This window comes from Pygocentrus nattereri, chromosome 2 (assembly GCF_015220715.1).
Source record: "Pygocentrus nattereri isolate fPygNat1 chromosome 2, fPygNat1.pri, whole genome shotgun sequence".
NCBI classification, from domain to species: Eukaryota; Metazoa; Chordata; class Actinopteri; order Characiformes; family Serrasalmidae; genus Pygocentrus; species Pygocentrus nattereri.
The window spans coordinates 9458138-9480879 of NC_051212.1; the positions used below are offsets into that span (position 1 = coordinate 9458138).

General features: G+C 41.1%; 1 protein-coding gene across 1 annotated transcript in view; it reads left to right on the forward strand.

Annotated features, from left to right (window-relative positions):
- The window catches only part of LOC108440938 (tensin-3), a 113740-nt gene that overhangs the window by 61147 nt on the left and 29851 nt on the right, over nucleotides 1-22742 (forward strand). The window contains exon 13 of the mRNA XM_017720139.2: nucleotides 15734-16822. Coding sequence (XP_017575628.1) covers nucleotides 15734-16822 — 1089 coding nt within the window. The remainder of the gene's footprint in view (nucleotides 1-15733; nucleotides 16823-22742) is intronic.

A 22742-nucleotide genomic window follows, 5' to 3' on the forward strand; every position in this document is an offset into this window, starting at 1 on the left:
GGTTGGATAGTGTAGTGGTTAACACCTCTGCCTTCTACACTGTAGACTGGGGTTTAATCCCCACCTGGGCAAATACCCTACACTATACCAATAAGAGTCCTTGGGCAAGACTCCAAACACCACCTTGGCCTACCTGTGTAAAATGATCAAGTTGTAAGTCGCTCTGGATAAGAGCGTCAGCCAAATGCCGTAAATGTAAAGTCTGCAAAATCAACGTATTCACCAATATTTTTTCCTAAGTTTCTTCTTGAATTTGTTCTTTAGAATTGCTCTGGGGAAGAATTGTTGGCACCTTTGTGCTCTTGAGTGTGTAGATTCTGTTCTAAACTGAACTGAGATCACATCCCAAATAAGAAAACACTACCGTAGTCTTCTTCTTCTTTCGGCTGCTCCCTTTAGGGGTCGCCACAGCGGATCATCTGCCTCCAACTTGCCCTATCCACTGCCTCCTCTACTTTCACACCAACCATCTCCATGTCCACCTTCACTACATCCATGAACCGTCTCTGAGGTCTACCTCTTCTCCTTCTACCTGGCAGCTCCAGCTCCAACATTCTTTGACCAATATATCCACAATATATTCCTCCTCAACACATGTCCAAACCATCTCAACCTGGCCTCTCTGGCTTCATCTCCAAACTGCTCCACCTTCACTGTCCCTCTGATCTGCTCATTTCTAATCTTGTCCATCCTTGTCACTCCCAACGAAAATCTCAGCATCTTCATCTCCGTCACCTCCAGCTCAGCCTCCTGTCTTTTAGACAGGGCCACAGTCTCCAAATGTCAGTAAAATTGTAAAGTCTTTGTAAAATCTGGGTCAGTGGGTTTTAAGAAGAAATTTCTGCGTAAGAACAGTTGGTGAGTGAAGCTCAACAATCAACTGCCTTTTGAAAAACAACTTTGCCAAGACAAAAAAGACTTGGGAGGTCTTGGAATGGCCTTGGATTGGCATTTTGTTTCCTAACACAGTGAACTTAATGCATTTGAACACTTTTTGGTGCCACTGTATGTAAAACTGAAGTAGTCTACTGTGTATGGAAAGCGACTTTACTAAAGCTTGGCGCTGTTTTGCATGGCACAAGATTGTTTTGGCATGGCATGAAGGCATTTCCCAGTGATTGGGGGTGAAAATGGGTAGAAATGCTCCATTTGTGATGAAATGAGTTGCTGTTTCTTTAGCAAGTCTTGGCAGGTACATTAGGGAATATATGCAGGAAAACGTAACTCTGGGCTATTACAATAAATCTTACGTGTTTACGCCAAGGGAGATCCACTTGATGACATTAACATGGTGGGAATGCGTCCCATGTGTGTTGGGTGAAAAATAGCATTCTCCAGGAACCTACATTTCCCGTAGTGCTGTTAAAATGGAGATGACAGCCAATGGCTACCAGGAGATACAGCATGGATTTGTAATTATGAACTGCTTTCTCATGTTTCAGTTTAATGTACTTACACATTCATAGCTCATGGCTGTCTGCTTATGAAATATGTCAGAACAGATGCTTTTGCATATAATTCATGTCCTTCTTCCTTTGTGTGTGTTTGACAGTGAGATATGGACATTTGAATACATAATACTGCACCTGCATTAACGTATAGATGACACTGATATTGTGCGTAGTGGTGCTGAGCAAATGATTACGGGCCACACTGAGGGGGGCTGCAAATTTTAGGCTAAGTCAATGTTAGGTGAGTATTAGCTCCAGCATTGCTGTCCAATCTGATCTACAGAGGGCTGCAGGTTTCATTTCAGCAAAGCAGGAGCTCACAGGATCAGTCATTTAAAGACTGATCGATTGATTGAACAGGTGGAGTCAGGTGTTCTCCTGCTCAGTTGGTTTGAAAACCTGCACCAAATCCATTGTGTGTGCTATTTGAGGTGAAGGTAGCGGATGGGGCTGTGAAGCCAACTATTTACTTTGACATTTAGGGACAAAAAACCCTTTGACAAGGGTAAAACATAGACTAGTTGTACAGGTTGTGACATCATCAAAAAAAAATCCAGCCGTGGTTTGGTCTTTTTCTCGCCACTGGCGACACACACGGGGGCTCGGACCCAGATTTTTCTGTAAAGCTCCTTTGTAACAACATCTGTTGTAAACAGCATGGTATAAATTAATGTTGACTTGAGGTCAGGAATGATGGAACTCTGAGCAGAGCCGAGTGTAACGCAGCATAGATGGAACAAAGTGTCCGGTGGAATGAAGTTTCCATGCTGGGCTAAAGTGGTTTGTTCTTGTTTATTCTGGTCTGGTGCTGGTGTAGCAGCATCCACAACACAGCATGTGCTTGTTTTGGTCGTCATCAGCATGTTAACTTCCATTGCTGCTGACCAGCATGCCAGCATCCAAAACACAGCACAACACAACTGGTTTCACTGGTGACGACCTTTCCAGGTCTTAGCTGGTTTTTCTGGCAAGGAGCTGGAGTACAAGATAATGGTTGGAGTAAAGTGTTATTTGTTGGCTAAAGTACATCGATCAGGCACAACATCATGACCACCTCCTTGTTTCTACGCTCACTGCCCATCTTATCAGCTCCACTTACTGTATAGCTGCACTCTGTAGTTCTACAGTTACAGACTGTAGTTCATCTGTTTCTCTGATACTCTGTTACCCTGTTCTTCAGTGGTCAGGACCCCCATGGACCCTCACAGAGCAGGTACTATTTGGGTGGTGGGTCATTCTCAGCACCACAGTAACACTGATGTGGTGGTGGTGTGTGTTGTGCTGGTCTGAGTGGATCAGACACAGCAGTGCTGCTAGAGTTTTTAAACACTGTGTCCACTCACTGTCCACTCTATTAGACACTCCTACCTGGTCGGTCCACCTTGTAGATGTAAAGTCAGAGACGACAGCTCATCTGCTGCTGCACAGTTTGTGTTGGCCGTCCTCTAGTCCTTCATCAGTGGTCACAGGACGCTGTTGGCTGGATATTTTTGGTTGGTGGACTTTTCTCAGTCCAGCAGAGACACTGAGGTGTTTAAAAACTCCAGCACTGCTGTGTCTGATCCACTCAGACCAGCGCAACACACACTAACACACCACCAACATGTCAGTGTTACTGCAGTGCTGAGAATGATCCACCACTCAAACAGTACCTGCTCTGTGAGGGTCCATGGGGGTCCTGACCACTGAAGAACAGGGTAACAGAGTATCAGAGAAACAGATGGACTACAGTCTGTAACTGTAGAACTATAGAGTGCAGCTATACAGTAAGTGGAGCTGATAAGATGGACAGTGAGCGTAGAAACAAGGAGGTGGTCAGGATGTTGTGACTGATGGGTGTAAATATTAATGTTAGTTAGACTAATATGTGAAATGCCAGCCTCAATAGAGTTTAATATACCTCTGCATTGTTATGTCATTATTATCCTCTTATAAAACAAGGTAGGAGATATGCTTTTTCACCTTTTAGGGTGGAGTACAGTGCTACATCGGTGTCGGCTAGCCTAAAGTGTAAGCTACAGTAAGATTTAGCTGGTGTACAGTGTTAGATGATCAGCGTTAGCTGGAAAAGTCCTAGTAAAGTCTTAGTTCAGGGCTAGCTGGAATAAACTAGTGGATGCCGGTCTGGGAAGAGCAATAAAGTTAAGCGCTCTGGTTCACCACAGGGAGGGATACGCTTCCCTGGAGATGGTGTGTTGTTTTTGTTGTATTTTTAAAAAAATGCGACTTTTCTGAAATGATTTTTTTTGTTTGTTTGTTTAAAAACAAAACACACATAACTCATAGTGTTTCTCTCGCTCTTGTCATCCATTCTCTCTCCAGTGCAGGCTTGTATGCTATACACTCCGACCAGACATGAACCCACCCACACACTCACCCCACCGCAGGGGTCAGGAGCCCAACACTCCAGAGTATTTTTTCCCTTCAGAGGCTGCTATGGCAAACCTCACTAGCTAACCACGGAATTCACAACCCGCTGAAAATAGGCAAATATATACGGAGCGGCTTCCAGAACACGGGCCACGGGCGTCCCTCAGGCCGAGGCTCACACTCCCTTTGGGCTTTTTTTTTTTTAATATGGACTATGCTGAAAGCGAAACTAATTTCAGTTTGGCTGTAAAGCAGGGCGGTACCCTTAATAAAACAGGGGGTTTCATAAAAAAGCAAAAAAACAAACATGGGCTGGGGCCTTCTGGTGTGGTTCTTTGATGGAGAAGCATGCCTGTGGCGTTTTTGAGCTGTTGTTTTCACACGTAAACACTATGTTTGAGAGTGCCAGCTCAAAGCTCTGAAGGAATTCAGCAAGTCTCTACTATCAGCCTTCTGTGTCTCTGTTTCCAGTCTGCTTCTATCCTTCTTGCCAACGGTTTAGCCAAAGAGGCGTGTAGTGCATGGGGGTTTATTCCAAGCGTACTTACCAAGACGTGTTTGTGTCTGAAGTTTTGCACTGGAGGCATATGAAGCTAACAAGTAATGAAAGCTGTGCAAAATGGATAAAGCTACGTCACATAGCTGAAAATGGCAGCACCAGTCATCTTGTTGCCTCAATTTTATCTGTACCTTTTATAATAAGTGTTTTCCACTAGCAGAAACCACATAAGCCAGCTTGTCGAGCTCTCCTGCTACCTGCTTCAGACCAGCTGCCCACGCCCCAGCTACCACCACCTGCCTTGGACTAGCTGCCCACCCTACACTGATGTTCTCATAGACTCCTAGTTATTCCTACTACTAATACCACTGCTATTAATATTAGTGGTATAATCACTCTGTAGATAGTTTGACCAGAGGAGGATGGGTCCCCACTGGGGAGCCTGGTTCCTCCCAAGGTTTCTTCCTCAGTTCTGAGGGAGGTTCTCCTTGCCACCGGGGGGGGTTTAACATTTCATGTTAAAACTTGGTCTTTACTGGAATTCTCGGAAGCTGCTTTGTGACAACATGAGTTGTAAAAAGCGCCACAAATGAATTTGATTTGATTTGGTTTGATATATGTGATTCTATGTAAACCCACAGGTTGTGGCAAGTTTGATGAGGTATGCAGTTTGCGTGATGCTAATTCATGGGATACAGGATTCCACTGTTCGTTATCTACATTAAGCTCACGGCTAAAGTGCAAAAAGAATAGAACCAGACTTTTGACACCGAACACGTCTTGGCTGATCAAACACATCTTGGGTAAAGGAAGAAGAATTATGTCAATTTTGATTTTCGTTAAAATACATCTGTAATATCTTTTGGTCCTTGAAGGTTTTGGGATGTAATGGAATACAAGTATTAGGATTACAGAACTGAAACATCCATGTTCTATCCAGATCACATGTAGAAAAGGCAGTATCCACAGGACCTTTGTTTTTAATATTTCTTCTAATAATATTGTGAGAATACTCATTCATTAAATTAAAATGCAGTCATTTAAATAAATACCATCAATATTTGGTATTTATTTAAACAGTATTTATTTAAATCAGCCTGAGTAGACTGATAAATCAATGTGATGATCAGTTATTAATCTCAGTGTTACTGAGCTCTGCTAAAGCCTGAGTAGACTGATAAATCAATGTGATGATCAGTTATTAATCTCAGTGATACTGAGCTCTGCTAAAGCCTGAGTAGACTGATAAATCAATGTGATCGGTTATTAATCTCAGCGTTACTGAGCTCTGCTAAAGCCTGAGTAGACTGATAAATCAATGTGATGATCAGTTATTAATCTCAGTGTTACTGAGCTCTGCTAAAGCCTGAGTAGACTGATAAATCAATGTGATGATCAGTCATTAATCTCAGTGTTACTGAGCTCTGCTAAAGCCTGAGTAGACTGATAAATCAATGTGATCAGTTATTAATCTCAGCGTTACTGAGCTCTGCTAAAGCCTGAGTAGACTGATAAATCAATGTGATGATCAGTTATTAATCTCAGTGATACTGAGCTCTGCTAAAGCCTGAGTAGACTGATAAATCAATGTGATGATCAGTTATTAATCTCAGTGTTACTGAGCTCTGCTAAAGCCTGAGTAGACTGATAAATCAATGTGATCAGTTATTAATCTGTGTTACTGATCTCTGCTAAAGCCTGAGTAGACTGATAAATCAATGAGATGATCAGTTATTAATCTCAGCGTTACTGAGCTCTGCTAAAGCCTGAGTAGACTGATAAATCAATGTGATCAGTTATTAATCTCAGCGTTACTGAGCTCTGCTAAAGCCTGAGTAGACTGATAAATCAATGTGATGATCAGTTATTAATCTCTGTGTTACTGAGCTCTGCTAAAGCCTGAGTAGACTGATAAATCAATGTGATGATCAGTTATTAATCTCAGTGTTACTGAGCTCTGCTACAGCCTGAGTAGACTGATAAATCAATGTGATGATCAGTTATTAATCTGTGTTACTGAGCTCTGCTAAAGCCTGAGTAGACTGATAAATCAATGTGATGATCAGTTATTAATCTCAGTGTTACTGAGCTCTGCTAAAGCCTGAGTAGACTGATAAATCAATGTGATGATCAGTTATTAATCTCAGTGTTACTGAGCTCTGCTAAAGCCTGAGTAGACTGATAAATCAATGTGATGATCAGTTATTAATCTCAGTGTTACTGAGCTCTGCTAAAGCCTGAGTAGACTGATAAATCAATGTGATGATCAGTTATTAATCTCTGCGTTACTGAGCTCTGCTAAAGCCTGAGTAGACTGATAAATCACTGTGATCAGTTATTAATCTCAGCGTTACTGAGCTCTGCTAAAGCCTGAGTAGACTGATAAATCAATGTGATGATCAGTTATTAATCTCAGTGTTACTGAGCTCTGCTAAAGCCTGAGTAGACTGATAAATCAATGTGATCAGTTATTAATCTCAGCGTTACTGAGCTCTGCTAAAGCCTGAGTAGACTGATAAATCAATTTGATCAGTTATTAATCTCAGTGTTACTGAGCTCTGCTAAAGCCTGAGTAGACTGATAAATCAATGTGATGATCAGTTATTAATCTCAGTGTTACTGAGCTCTGCTAAAGCCTGAGTAGACTGATAAATCAATGTGATGATCAGTTATTAATCTCAGTGTTACTGAGCTCTGCTAAAGCCTGAGTAGACTGATAAATCAATGTGATCAGTTATTAATCTCAGTGTTACTGAGCTCTGCTAAAGCCTGAGTAGACTGATAAATCAATGTGATGATCAGTCATTAATCTCAGTGTTACTGAGCTCTGCTAAAGCCTGAGTAGACTGATAAATCAATGTGATGATCAGTCATTAATCTCAGTGTTACTGAGCTCTGCTAAAGCCTGAGTAGACTGATAAATCAATGTGATGATCAGTCATTAATCTCAGTGTTACTGAGCTCTGCTAAAACCGCAAAGCTGTTCCCATGTGTCTCATCAGGATATACTGTAGTTGTGGTCTAAAATCTCTTGTAACTTCTAAATGGAAGACGTTCCTAACAACATTCAGACCGTATTTTCAGTTTTCAGCCATCGCTAATTTTTCAAAGAATTTTGCCCAGCTCTGGTCTTTGAGGGCCTAATAAAATCCATGTAACAGAAATCATTTCATCATTCACATCTTTTGTGTAGGGGTTGTATGGGATTAGTCTGGAATGTCTTTTCCTGGGAAGCCATGTGCTTTCCAAATGGAGATGTTTCCGCAAGCTGTGGATGGAGGCTGGGATTGGCATTATAATTACAGTCCATACAAACTAATTTCAGCTGTCCGTCAAATTCAACAAAACCACATACTTGCTCTCTCGCTCTCTCGCTCTCTCGCTCTCTCGCTCACTCACTGACTCACACAATCTCTGCTCCACAACGCATGAAAAGACATAAGCAGCAATCAAAACTTTCCAGTTCATGGAAATTTGTCTCCTGCTTTTACATGTATTTGCTACTGTTTTTGTTAGTGGTCTTACTTAGCGATGGTCTAGATGATGATCTAGAACATTTTGGTTCTTTTGGGGCTTGAAGTTCAGAAACAGTATAAAATGCATGTTCTGTAGATGGGTGCTAGACTCAGCTCTCTCCACTCAGAATCGTTTTCATCTCTGTTGGTTCTGCATGCAGTTATACTTTTTACATTATTTTTATCCTTGTATGTAACTGGTGAAGTGCTGAAATGAAGGACTGTAAAAAATAAAGTTAAATTAAGAATTTTATTTTTTTTTATCGCTCTTCACTTAAAAATTTAACAGGGGCCACGAGAGCCAATACAAACCTCCACAGACTTGAATTATGTTTAGTCTGTTTACTCACATCATTTTTGTTGTAAAGTTTTTTTCGTCAGTGCACAGATTAACCCTTGTTTGGCAGATATCATACCTTGCAAACACATTTGGCAACCAGCTAGGAGTCTTTCTGTTTTAGTTTTAGAATATTTCACCCACTCTTCCTTGCAGAATACCGCTAGTTCTGTTATTCTTGGGCTGCTTTACATGCACAGCATGTTTGAAATCTACCCATGAATTTTCAGTGATGTTGAGGTTGAGGGTAGTGAGGACCATTCCACAAGCTCCAGCTTGCATTTGATTCTGAGGTATGTTTTGGATTATTGCCCTGTTATAGAAGCCAGACTTTTTTCAGCTTTACTTCCTTGAGCGACTGAGTCACATTTGTTTGCAGAATTTGGTGATAGTTTGTGGAATCTAATCCTCCATTTACGTGTGCAATATGTTTTGTGCCACTTGCTTCCACATAGTCCTAAAACATAACAGATTCACTCATATGCTTGACAGTTTGCAAGATGCTATTTTCATCAAAGGCTGTTTGATTGTGGTCAAAGAGTTCAAATTGAATTTATTCAGTCCACAGCATTTGTTTCCAAAGTTCCTCTGACTTGCCTGGAGGCTATTTTGCATACTACAGATGTTGAGGTTGTATAAGCTGGAAGATTTCTATATGAATATTCTGTCCCCTGTGTACCTGCATCTCATTTATTTACCTACCTCAGACTCACTAACTGCACATACTGAATGTGTAACATAGTACATATCATAGTTTTTTTAATTCAGTGAGTTTTATTTCATAACTTATTACTGTACAACTGTATATTGTGTATATGTGCACATGTTTAGAGTTGGTGTGTGTATATATAGACTGGCGACCTGTCCAGGGTGTATCCTGCCTTCCGCCCGATGACCGCTGGGATAGGTTCCTATACATGTGTGTGTGTGTATAGGATTTGAATTCTCCAAGGGGGCTAAGCACCTAAGATTTTCACTCAGCTTGCACCTGTGTAAATGTGATGAGACAATAAATGTCTTTTGATTTGTTTTGAATTGGCAAGGTTTCCTTCTAATGCCTCCTCTAAGCAGATCATGTTAGTGCAGGCAGCACTGCACAGTACAACAGCGCACCACCAGTCTTGTGTCAGCGAAACCTTCCTGCGTATCCTTTGCTGTGATATGGGGGTTTTGCTTTGCCTTTGTGGCCAGCATATGAGCAGGTCTATCTGGTCATTTTCTCGGCCTTCCCTGATTTGTAGGCATCGATTTTTAGATCCTCCGTCAGCTCCTCAGAGTAGCCCATGGTTGTTGAGCTGTAGCCCAAGGTTTGAAGAGTCAAAGAATTTATTACTCTGTGGAATTCAGCTGGAATGCTGATAATTCAGCTGGAATTCAGCAGACAATTCGTATGGCCGATTCTTGACCTGCCTAACTAGTCCGAACAAATCCTTTAAGGCATGATGAGGTAATTGTGTTCTGAGATTTAACAACATTCACATAAAAAAAAAAAAAAAAACTGCATTTCTTCTTTCCACTTCACTTGGCCAGGGTGCACAAACTTTTGCACCCTGCTGTAAATTCACAGAACAAACCTAGTAAGGTTATAAACCTGTTCTATGCCTAGACATGAGCATGCAATGTCAAGGTGTGAAACTCAAAGGATTTTGCTTTCAACTAAGCCGTCAGTTTACACTGAATAGATAAGCCTGCCTTACACTATTAGCATCCGTGACATCAGGGCCACGTGCGAAACTCTTCAAATCAGATTATGGCAATTAATTTATTTTACTTCAACAGTTTGATTGATTGGGCATGAGTGTTCCTAGCAGCACTAATGTGTTATGAGTAATAGAGGTAGGACTAGTGGTGGTGGAAGTATTTATTTGTTTACTTCGTGTTATTTTTATTGATTGTTTGTTAAATGGAGTAAATTAAGGCTGAGCGTATGGTGGCGACTGGGTTGGCTGAAAACTCCTGCCCATATTTATCAGGTCAAAAATGGCTGAGACGATCCCTAAACCTGGCAATTTAGGGTCGGAACACATCTGGTCCCATAACAGTGTTCTGTGTGTTGACAGCAGCAGGAGTGTAATTTGGTAATGCTGGAGCCGAGGGCTGAGATGCGTATGAAAGGAACCCAACTAGAAGGCACTGCGGCTCTAATTAAAAAGCGCCGCTCACTGTGTGAGCTGTTTAGTTGTAGAAAGGAATGTTGTTTTCATCTGTGGATGGATGGATGGATGGATGGATGGATGGATGGATGGATGGATGGATGGATGAAATCAGTCCTCTCTCCACACTCTCCTGGATCTGTCCCATTTCTTTCTTCCTGAACTTACCATGTCACTCATCATTTTTCTATTTCCAGTAGAGATCACACTGCCCTGATGTCTGACATTGGGCTGATATCAGAAGATAGTAGATAAGAGAAGAGATACTTATCTTAAAGTTGTTTTCTTAATTTCAGCATAATTCAGTGGACGAGATATGAACCAATTATTTCTGAGTGGTTCAGTGTGAAATGGCTCATTGTGAACACCCTTACTGGCTTACTGACCATGATGGTGATAGGAACCAGGGGTCCACAACATAAATACAGCCATTTTATTTATTTATATACACAAATTCAGAATGCAAATATTTTTCATTGTGCAATATGTTCTTAAGTGCAGTACAGATCTTAGGCAACTCTTATTTTATTCTTATTCTCATTTTCCTGTAAATAGTCTAGAGATTTCACTTAAATTTTTATTATTTATAATGTTTATAATGTTTATACTGTTTCTATTACTGAGTGCCTTACTTCTATTACTCTGCTGCTGCTGTAATACTGTGAATCTCCCCGCTGTGGGACTAATAAAGGATTATCTTATCTCATCTTATCTTATTATCCAAAACTACCAGTGAACCTACACATGCCTTCTGAATTTTACATGTAGTGGTAAAATAGTGAGAAATGCTAAAAGAGCTATTTTTCTTTGGGGACTATTTTGTCTCATAGTACCTGTACATGTATCCCTCCACCATAAATGAATAAAAGTGCATTATCTCAGGTCTCAAACATTGCATTACGTCTTATGTGACAACTTTCTGTGAGGAGGCTTTTCAGGCATTGGGCTTTTTTGTGTGGTTTTATGTGTGGATGATGGTAAAATCTGAAAGAAATGATTTATTGGGGAAATATTTTGCCTTAGAATGCCCTGCATGCACCTCTCCACCACCATGAAAAATACATGTTTAATGGAGTTCACATCCATCATGTGTAGTAACTTTCATTGACGGAGCTTTTAGAGGCGTTTAGAGGTTCCGATAACTACTGTGAACAATTCTGACTCGGCTTAGTTCCACTAGAATGGAGAATCTCGCATTTAACCACTCAGAATATCTTTGTTTTACGTCTTAATGGTTTGATTATCCAGGAATTTGGGAATCCGGGATCCCCTCTCTCTTTCATCGAGTTACCTTTTTCCTTAGACTGTAGAGGTATTGCATGTCACTTTTTTGCAGTTCCCACCCCTCCATGTAAGCTCCGCCCCCATGTTTACATTCCTCTCTCCATATTTGGCAACCTCCCATGCCCCCTGTCCTTGTGCAGAGTTAAAGCAGGAAAAAAAAAAAGACAAGGGCCAGGCTGTTCGCAGCTCAGCACAGAGCTTTACCTGTGGAGACCAAACTGAATGACCTGCTCTGTGTCTCCGATTCCTGCTTTTTCATCTGCTCAGAGATTAGAGGAACACAGTTATCTGACTTTCATATGAGCTGCAGCTTATGAGCTGAGCTGAAGGAGGTAAGAAACGAGGGGGGGGGCTGGGTGGGGAGAATAAGGAATGAAGGAGGGGGTATGAAAAAGAAAGGGGAAGAGAGAGAGATCAGTGCAAATGCTTGTGGAGAAAGGCAGAGCAGTTTGATCTGAGCTTTTGTTCAAGACTGGCAGACGAATGCATGTATATATGTCTGGGGGTGGGGGGGTGAATGTGTGAATGAGCAAGAGTGTGAACAGGCGGCCTTTATCATGCGTGTCTGGTATTTGGAGCTCCATGCAGTGTGTCTGGCTCTTCATCCGGGCTTTCTTCACGTCGGCCAGCAGCACACGGGCTCTCAGAAATGCTTCTGTCCCACCGGTTGAATGGCTGGACCACCAAGGGTAATGTATCCAGACTCTTTCACAGTAGCCAGCCTCTCCGTAGGCCAGTGTTTTGCTGATAGTGTCTCTTGACTTTGTTGATGTTTTCTGTGGCTACTGAGGTCTGAGAAAGATTTGAGATGTTAGAGGGTCAGGGGAACTCGGCTGTAAATCATCTGACTTTGTGGAATGCTCAGGTCAAACTGTGGACAAGCTGTGGTCTTTGATTAACTAACTGCTTGCATTTAGACTTTAAGAGCAGCAAAGCTGGTCTGAGAGTACATGAACTTACACTAACCATTGCAAAAAATGATATTTTAGCTGGGGGAAACATCTCAAATCCAGTCAATATATGCAACATTTCTCATTATGAGATTACTGTTAGAATATTGAGGTTATTCAACCTATTTCCAGAAGTGTTTACATGTTTAATGTGCTTTTGTTGCTTTTAATGCAATTGTTTACTCCATTGCATGATAATTGTGCTTATTTTAGGACATAATGTGGATCATTAAGCTTATTTCAAGGAAATAATGCTTGATACAAGCAACAGTGTCTGCCTTTGGAATGAGAGAATCTATCCAGACGCTGTCGTCGGAGAAAAACCTTGTATCTCCTCTTTTGACGTTTTTCAGTTTTTGACATAATTTGAAAAAACCCATTACCCTTTACGATATATGTCAATTTCCCGATAAATGGATTAAAAGAAATGATCCAAAATGACTTGGAAAAAATTCCGAATCCATTGACACATTGAAAGTAGAGAAGGTTTTTTCCTTCTCCTGTAAAGTTACCATTTTGGTGATACGAGGTTTTCTTCCGACAACAGTGACAATTATCTTAAAAATGAGAAATAGTATGTTTCATTTCTATTTCAGTTGCCAAGATTTAATCTGTGCACTGAAGTCATTGTTAGTTGTGGGTTGTTGTTTGACACTGAATGCATTAAATTACCTTTGGTGCAATTCTGTGAAAGTGTAATGCAGCTTCCAAAAAGCATAGAACCTCGGGACGAACTGATAGCAGGTTGGTCAGGTCATCGTTATCATGTCTTTGCACAGAAGGCTTGACTTTAAAAAAAGATACGTTATCCCTTGATTGGCAATATAAACAATCCTTTTCTATCTCATAAACCGTACGAAGAGACTTTGTAACATGCAACAAATATGGTATTCATAAACAGCTTCCACTGGTTATCGCAAGATGATATGAGATGTTTTTTGAGGTAAATGACCTTGCATGGTCATCAGGGGGGGGCACTTGAACTAAAGTGATGGACTTGTGTTTCTTCATCTCTTTATACTGTTATGAAGCATTATTGCCAAGTAATGGAGCTTGTACACCGATCAGGCATAACATTATGACATTGTTTCTACATTGATTGTCCATTTTATCAGCTCCACTTACTGTATAGCTGCACTTTGTAGATCTACAGTTACAGACTGTAGTCCATCTGTTTCTCTGATACTTTGTTACCCGATTTTACCCTGTTCTTCTATGGTCAGGACCCCCATGGACTCTCATAAAGCAGGTACTATTTAGGTGGTGGATCAGTCTCAGCACTGCAGCAAAACTGACATGGTAGTGGTGTGTTAGTGTGTGCTGTGCTGGTACGAGTGGATCAGACACAGCAGTGCTGCTGGAGTTTTTAAACACTGTGTCCACTCACTGTCCACTCTATTAGACACTCCTACCTTGTCAGTCCACCTTGTAGATGTAAAGTCAGAGACGACAGCTCATCTGCTGCTGAAGTTTGTGTTGGTCATCCTTTCGTCCTTCATCAGTGGTCACAGGACGCTGCCCACTGGACGCTGTTGGCTGGATATTTTTGGTTGGTGGACTGTTCTCAGTTCAGCAGCGACACTGAGGAGTTTAAAAACTCCAGCAGCACTGCTGTGTCTGATCCACTCAGACCAGCGCAACACACACTAACACACCACCACGACGTCAGTGTTACTGCTGTGCTGAGAATGATCCACCACCCAAATAGTACCTGCTCTGTGAGGGTCCATGGGGGTCTTGACCAATGAAGAACAGGGTTCCCATATGCATGGATACACATATTCCTGGTGAAATATTACCTGTGCAAGTGTACAAAAATATAAAATTACTAACTGTCAAATGTGCATGTGAAGTAAAAGTGCGATTAAAGAGGTCTATTACATTGTGTTGTATGAAGTTCTATTGAGTCAGCTGTTCACAGCCACACAGGTCTCTTTAATAGAAACTGTATTTCTGTACTTTAAACTCCAGTAGAAATATATAGAAATGACACATGCTGCTCTTAATCAGGTCTCAGCCTTGTAAGTTCCCTTATATGGGAAAGATGCTTCATAACCGTGTGATAAATGGAACAAATGTCTGTCACTTTAGTTTAAAACCCCTATAAATACAATGCGATTTACTTCATAAAACAGGTTGGCATCTTGAAATCGACGGCGCAAGCCGTTCAGAAATACTCCAGTACTGGTTTATAAATGCTCCCTCTGTGGGATCCTTTGAATCAAGTGTACCCTAAAAATTGATGAAATATGCAGCCATATGAATGCAGAGTACCTCTTAATCAGTGGCTTGAGTAGAACCCAAATATGGTGGTGGGGTTATCTGCAGCTGGAAAAGTTGAACGCATCCAGTACATGACCATAAAATGTATTTTACTAAAGTTCTGATTGTGCAATTTTGGCTTCGGTTTTGACTGTTTGCACAAGAAAAAGTAAGTGAAGCGTGTGCCTATTCCTGTAAGGTTGCAAAGGAAGCTGACATCTGTATTGCACGTTGACATCTGTATCTCTGGTCTTCAGTATGTGTGGAGGATATCTTCAGAGAATGTGTTGTGAGGAGAACTGCCACTCAGTAATGTTGTCTGTGTTTGTCAAACATTAGAAAGTACTCCTGAGCTGAGCGAGTCCAAAATTAATGGGCTCCTACACTGTTAGAAATAAAGGCCCTGTGCAGGTTCAGTGGTTTTAAGGTCCAATTGTGTACCTTATAAGTTTTTCTTAGTAGAAAATTCGTATTTGTACCTTTTCATAGCCAAATGTTTTAAAACAGATCATTAAAATAAAAGCCTGGAGACGAGACAGGGTGTGTGGAGTCAGGACAACTTAGACAATATAATTTCAAAGAGTTATGGTACAGTTATGTTCCCTGACTAAAGGTACTGAGATGTTCCCCTGAGGGAACCAACCCTGGCTTTTGTTTGGAGCCATCTAGCTCCATTCACAACCATTCACTGAGGTCTCGCTCATGGTGACCAGTAGCATTTCATATTATGACATAATGGGCGATGGAGGAAGTGGCCATGCTAACGTTAAACCAGCTCTAATGTCACCAAGAACATCCTGTTAATGTATCCCACCATTGTACATCAGTGAAAGGTTTCCTCTGTTTTATCTGTCTCTAACTATGTGTGATCCAACTGACCTCTTGAAGCACTCCATCTCTTCTCTCCCTCAGCTCCATCCTTGCAGCCCCAGGTTTCAACCCTGGACAAATTCTCCCCTAAACGTAGCCAGGGCGGCAGCGTCACCCTTGGCAGACCCACTCGCACCACCTCCGTCACTTCCAGTCCTGAGCACAGTGACCACGGCCTTTCAGCCAGCAGTGACTCAGGCCTTTCCAGCACCTCCCTGTGGACAGAGCGTGGCCCTGTGTCTGGCGGCAGGTCTGCAGGGCCGAGCCAGCAGGAAAAAGTTGAGCTGAATCGTCTGCTGAGTGGCTTCGGGCTAGATGAGCCACAAACGGAAGACTGCATGGAGCCAAGCTCGACCTCTCAGGGAGCGCTCCACCACCAGACGGTGCACGCGAATGGAAACATCAGGCCCAAAGATCGTGAGACTGACATCCTGGACGATGAAGTTATGATGTCAGGCCACGACTTGCGCAGTGTGGACAGTCTGGGCACTCTTTCTTCCTCATATCACAAGAGCAGCCAAAACTCACTCCTGTCTGATGGTTTCTGCAGCCCTGGTGGAGGTGAAGATGCGCCACATCATGTCCCAGCAACCATGGAAGAATATGAGCGAGCCTGTGCCGAAGCACGGAGGAGTTGCCTTGCCAAGAGGACCGTGTCTCTTCCAGTCACCACCACCCCCATCTTAGGTTCCAAGGTTCTGCAGTTTCGGCAGGGAAGCTACTCCACCCAGACCTGGGTCCGCCAACAGCAAATGGTAGCAGCCCCCCATTACTCCTACTTGCCTGAGGAGGGTGGAGTGGAAGAAAGCTTTCATGGGGACAAGCAGGAGACTCTGCCCAAAATGACCAACAACGATAAGGCAGGCAGTAATAGTCGCACTTCAAATCCGAAGGAATCTCTGAGTCAAGTCAGTGAGAAAAGTCATGACGAGGAGTTTAACTCACTCACAGTGGACATTGACAACTCCATTGACCAGCTCAACCAGCTCATCCTGGACCTGGATCCTACCTTTGTGCCAATCCCAACACGAACAAGCTCAGTCAAGAGAAATGGAGGACCGGCGACTGCAGCTCATAACAATAACAGCATGACCCTCCGACTCAATGAGAACAACAGAAGCCAACAGCCAGGTAAGATGGAGAAAAGCTTTTGGGGCAGTTTTTCAAAAGCTGTCTGATCAGATTTTGGCTTCTGGGTTCACTTCTCAAAATGTTTCATTGGTCTCTTAAATTAATAGGAAATTGTTTGAACATAACAGCATAACCTTAAAGTATTGAGGTCCGTTTTCACCAGGTACAAGCAAAAAAAATGGACTGTTAATTTGTTCTCCTTCCCTGCTTGAGACTTAGTATATTAACATATTGACTTATTTCCTCAAAATCTTGATTATTCTGAAATAAAGACTTATTTTCATGAAATAGTGACTTAGTGTCAAGAAATATTGATTTAGATTTATAAAATGATGACTTCTTTGCTCTGCATTTTGACTTAATATCTTAAAATAGTGACATTTGAAGCACAATCTTGACTTAGTATCTCAAAATACTACTTTAGTATCTCTAAACAATGACTTACTATTTTGAAGTAGTGACTCATTTTCTCAAAATCTTGATTTAGGATCTCTAAACTACTGACTACTTACATTCAAGTGTAGTTTATTTTGTCAAGGATTATAGTTATTGAGATGAAATTCCAACCTACTCAGTGACATTAATTAATTATTAGATTTCCGTTAATTATAAGTCATTATTTTGAGGGACTGCTGCCTCAAACAGGAATGCAGGTAATTTTTCCCTCCTCTTCCTGGCAAGAATAGGGTTTTAAAAGCCAAAATTCAGGAGGACAGCTTCTGAAAAAAGGTCCTGTGTGGTTCCCTCTTTCTGGTGATGGTACTTCTGGTGGTGAAGGTGGAATGTCTACCCAAATGGATCAAAATTTGAACTGGAACTCCAAAATATATTCTTAAGCACTTAGTAAATATGTGCAAATTTCATTTGAGTATGTATTTGTGTGCTGTATTGTATGTAGTATTGTATTTTGTTTGTTTGGGTACAGGTACAATCCCTGTTGCATACAATTTCATGGTTTGGTACAGCCTTGAATTTAATGCAAAAAAAAGAGTGGACATGGAAAAAAAAAGATGTTTAGAAGTGGACAATACACCTACATATATCCCCAAACAGGAAAGGCCGAATTAGCTCTATGACCATCTTATTACTAACTCTGTACCAACAGAGTGGCAAATATACATACAGCACATTTTATTGTTTGTCACTGACCTTTAAAACCCCTCAGACTGTACCAGCTTGTCTCTCATTAAGCAATGGGGCTTTGGTAGCATTAAAAAAAATGGGAATCTTTGCTGAAAAGCAAGACAGAACATGGAATAAAGACACTGAGACGTGCAAAAGGACACTCTAGCCATGGATTCAGATTGACAGATGAGGTTTGACACCATTGTGCTATGCCTGACAAATAGCATTGCTAAGAAATGCAGAATGGAAATGCAGAGCTCCTGCCAGGACCTCAGGTATTTTGGAAGGGTTTAGGAGGTGTTCAGACTTGCCTTCACTCAGGTATCTACTTCTTGGATCAGCACGGTACATTTGGAGCAGGAAAACATCTTATCAGCTTGTATGGAGGGTAATCTTTAATCTCTCGTCTTTCGTCCAACACGTGGCCTCCTTATTCTCAACAGGTGTTCACTTGATGGAAAAACAGCTAAGGAATAATATTGCATTACATTCTTAAATAAAGGTGTTCTTTGAGGGGTGCTGTAGAATAGGAGTTCTCAAGCTTTTGCAACCCATGGACCAGACAATCGATCCCGATAGATTTTATGGGGCGCAAAAAGATTAAACCAGCAAACAAGACGCAGTAATAAAGGTGGGGTAATTTCCACAAATAGGAAATAAAAATCCTAGAATTTCTTTAGTTATTGATCCTTGGATAGATGAAGAACCTTTTACATTGACATATCTGGATAACTGTGTTGCTCCTGCATTTTGCCAGACCAATGACTGAAATCAGCCTACGTAGTTCAGTATTATGTTTGTTATGTTTGAAAAGACTGGTTTGATTAAATGTCTAAACATTGTAAAGAAGTTTTGTGGCTTAAAAAATCACGACAACACCCTAGCAGTACCACCATTGCCCACTGTTGGGCCACGGCCAACAGGTTGAAAACCCCTCTAGAAGACCACTTTCCTGGTGCATTAAAACCATGGTTCACAATGCGGTCCCAAAGGCCCCAGCAAGATTTTTCCACTATACCAGTGGTCACCAACCCTCCTCCTGAAGATACTTTCCTGCAGAGTTTAGTACTATCCTGCAGCTAACATGCTGCCCCCATCTGATCCCATCAATCAAGAACTTCTAAAGAACGTAATTAGTTGGAGGTGGTGAGGCAGGTTATGTTTAGAACTGGACTCTGCCAGAAGGTACATCTCTAAAACCATGGCTCTGCTCAATATCTATGTTGCAAGTTAGGTTTGAGCAATAATGTTGGCCATCTGGGATGCGCTAAGGACCAGTTTGAGACCCACTGCCCAAAAGAACCATGTTTTAAAAAGAGATCTGTGGGTGGACCTTCACAGAGCGTAAAGGATCTGTACCTAGAGCTTTAGGGTTCTTCCCAGAACCTTTACATTGTGTGGTGGTTCTTTAAACTTTAAAAAATAAACACACACATAAACAAACAAACAAACAAATAAATAAATAAGGTTCTTAACACTCACACATGTCATTTACAATAGAATAATCTAATGAAATTTTGTCTGAGCAACCAAAAGTGGTTCTTTTATGGTATCACACAAACAACCCTTTGAACCTACTTATCATCAGTAGAGGTTTAGATGGTTGTAGGAATCGTCTTGATTCAGTATTGGGATTCATTTCATTCAGAAAAAAAAGAACTTTCCAATGTACTGAACCAAATTAGCAAATTGCAGTCCAGTCAGTGTCCCTTTCCCCTAAGATGAGTAGACACATTAGAACCATTATCCAGGCGCTTTGTTGCTTGGATCAAATTCAGAGCGAGGGGTCATATCTAATCCCCTGGGGGTGTAAAGAAGAGATTTGAAGACAGTGGGGAGAAAATGTCCTGGGAATTCTTTTGAAGCACTGGGACACAGATTCTACTGTACGCCCAAGACCTTTAGAGGGCAAGAGAGAAGACAAGAGACAAAGACGAGAAGACAAAGAGGGAGGGAGAAGAGAAGCTGGTGGGAACTTTTAAGCAGGGGGTCAGTGATATTGATCAAAAGCAAAACGATTCTTTTGTGTTGGCACGCTGTGCTGGTCAACTGATTATCAGGTAGCATTATCCTGAATGTTTACAAAATGAATGCTTTGAATACTGACTGTTTAAACAGCTGAGTAGGTGCAAGGCATTGTGGGATTCTCCCAGGGATGCAGGTATGCACCTTAAAGCTAACTTTGCTGTGGAATCTGAGGAATGTTCTGGTTCTCGGACAGTCGGAGACGGTGGATATTCTAATCGGATTGTCCATACACAAACGCCACAGCGAGTTATGCTTAATCTCAAACCCCACACTTTTCAGGCTTCCAGGGGTGGAAATGTGCTTTCATCTTTAGCCCTTTGCACACTTTCTCTGGACGTTTGAGCCTGTCTCTCCAGCGAGTGTGAGGACAGGGCTGATTCTGAAGGAAGGTGGTGGCAGCAGTCCTAGATATTAGCTAGGAGGTACACACTGTAACACTACATGAAATGAGCTCAAGTGAGGAGGTCTTTCTGTTTAGAGGACAAGAGGGAGTGAAGATATAAACGCTTTCTTAAATAAGTCAAGACTGCTATTTTTAGCAGAAGCGCTAATTAAGACAGAAACTCTTTCTTATATAAATCGAGTCAAGACTGCTGTTTTTAGCAGAAGCGCTAATTAAGACAGAAACGCTTTCTTATATAAATCGAGTCAAGACTGCTGTTTTTAGCAGAAGCGCTAATTAAGACAGAAACGCTTTCTTATATAAATCGAGTCAAGGCTACTGTTTTTAGCAGAAGCGCTAATTAAGACAGAAACGCTTTCTTATATAAATCGAGTCAAGGCTACTGTTTTTAGCAGAAGCGCTAACTAAGACAGAGACGCTTTCTTATATAAATCGAGGCAAGACGACTGTTTTTAGCAGAAGCGCTAATTAAGACAGAAAGGCTTTCTTATATAAATCGAGGCAAGGCTGCTGTTTTTAGCAGAAGCGCTAATTAAGACAGAAACACTTTCTTATATAAATCGAGTCAAGGCTACTGTTTTTAGCAGAAGCGCTAATTAAGACAGAAACTCTTTCTCATGTAAATCGAGTCAAGGTTACCGTTTTTAGCAAAAGCACTAATTAAGACAGAAAGGCTTTCTTATATAAATTGATGCAAGACGACTGTTTTTAGCAGAAGCGCTAATTAAGACAGAAACGCTTTATTATATAAATCGAGGCAAGACGACTGTTTTTAGCAGAAGCGCCAAGTAAGACAAAAAGGCTTTCTTATATAAATCGAGGCAAGACGACTGTTTTTAGCAGAAGCGCTAATTAAGACAGAAACACTTTCTTATATAAATCGAGGCCAGATGACTGTTTTTAGCAGAAGCGCTAATTAAGACAGAAACTCTTTCTCATGTAAATCGAGTCAAGGTTACCGTTTTTAGCAAAAGCACTAATTAAGACAGAAAGGCTTTCTTATATAAATCGATGCAAGACGACTGTTTTTAGCAGAAGCGCTAATTAAGACAGAAACGCTTTCTTATATAAATCGAGTCAAGGCTACTGTTTTTAGCAGAAGCGCTAATTAAGACAGAGACGCTTTCTTATATAAATCGAGGCAAGACGACTGTTTTTAGCAGAAGCGCTAATTAAGACAGAAAGGCTTTCTTATATAAATCGAGGCAAGGCTGCTGTTTTTAGCAGAAGCGCTAATTAAGACAGAAACACTTTCTTATATAAATCGAGTCAAGGCTACTGTTTTTAGCAGAAGCGCTAATTAAGACAGAAACTCTTTCTCATGTAAATCGAGTCAAGGTTACCGTTTTTAGCAAAAGCACTAATTAAGACAGAAAGGCTTTCTTATATAAATTGATGCAAGACGACTGTTTTTAGCAGAAGCGCTAATTAAGACAGAAACGCTTTATTATATAAATCGAGGCAAGACGACTGTTTTTAGCAGAAGCGCCAAGTAAGACAAAAAGGCTTTCTTATATAAATCGAGGCAAGACGACTGTTTTTAGCAGAAGCGCTAATTAAGACAGAAACACTTTCTTATATAAATCGAGGCCAGATGACTGTTTTTAGCAGAAGCGCTAATTAAGACAGAAACTCTTTCTCATGTAAATCGAGTCAAGGTTACCGTTTTTAGCAAAAGCACTAATTAAGACAGAAAGGCTTTCTTATATAAATCGATGCAAGACGACTGTTTTTAGCAGAAGCGCTAATTAAGACAGAAACGCTTTATTATATAAATCGAGGCAAGACGACTGTTTTTAGCAGAAGCGCTAATTAAGACAAAAAGGCTTTCTTATATAAATCGAGGCAAGGCTGCCGTTTTTAGCAGAAGCGCTAATTAAGACAGAAACACTTTCTTATATAAATCGAGTCAAGGCTACTGTTTTTAGCAGAAGTGCTAATTAAGACAGAAACACTTTCTTATATAAATCGAGGCCAGATGACTGTTTTTAGCAGAAGCGCTAATTAAGACAGAAAGGCTTTCTTATATAAATCGAGGCAAGACGACTGTTTTTAGCAGAAGCGCTAATTAAGACAGAAACTCTTTCTCGTGTAAATCGAGTCAAGGCTACTGTTTTTAGCAAAAGCGCTAATTAAGACAGAAAGGCTTTCTTATATAAATCGATGCAAGACGACTGTTTTTAGCAGAAGCGCTAATTAAGACAGAAAGGCTTTATTATATAAATCGAGGCAAGACGACTGTTTTTAGCAGAAGCGCTAATTAAGACAGAAACTCTTTCTCATGTAAATCGAGTCAAGGCTGCTGTTTTTAGCAGAAGCGCTAATTAAGACAGAAACTCTTTCTCATGTAAATCGAGTCAAGGC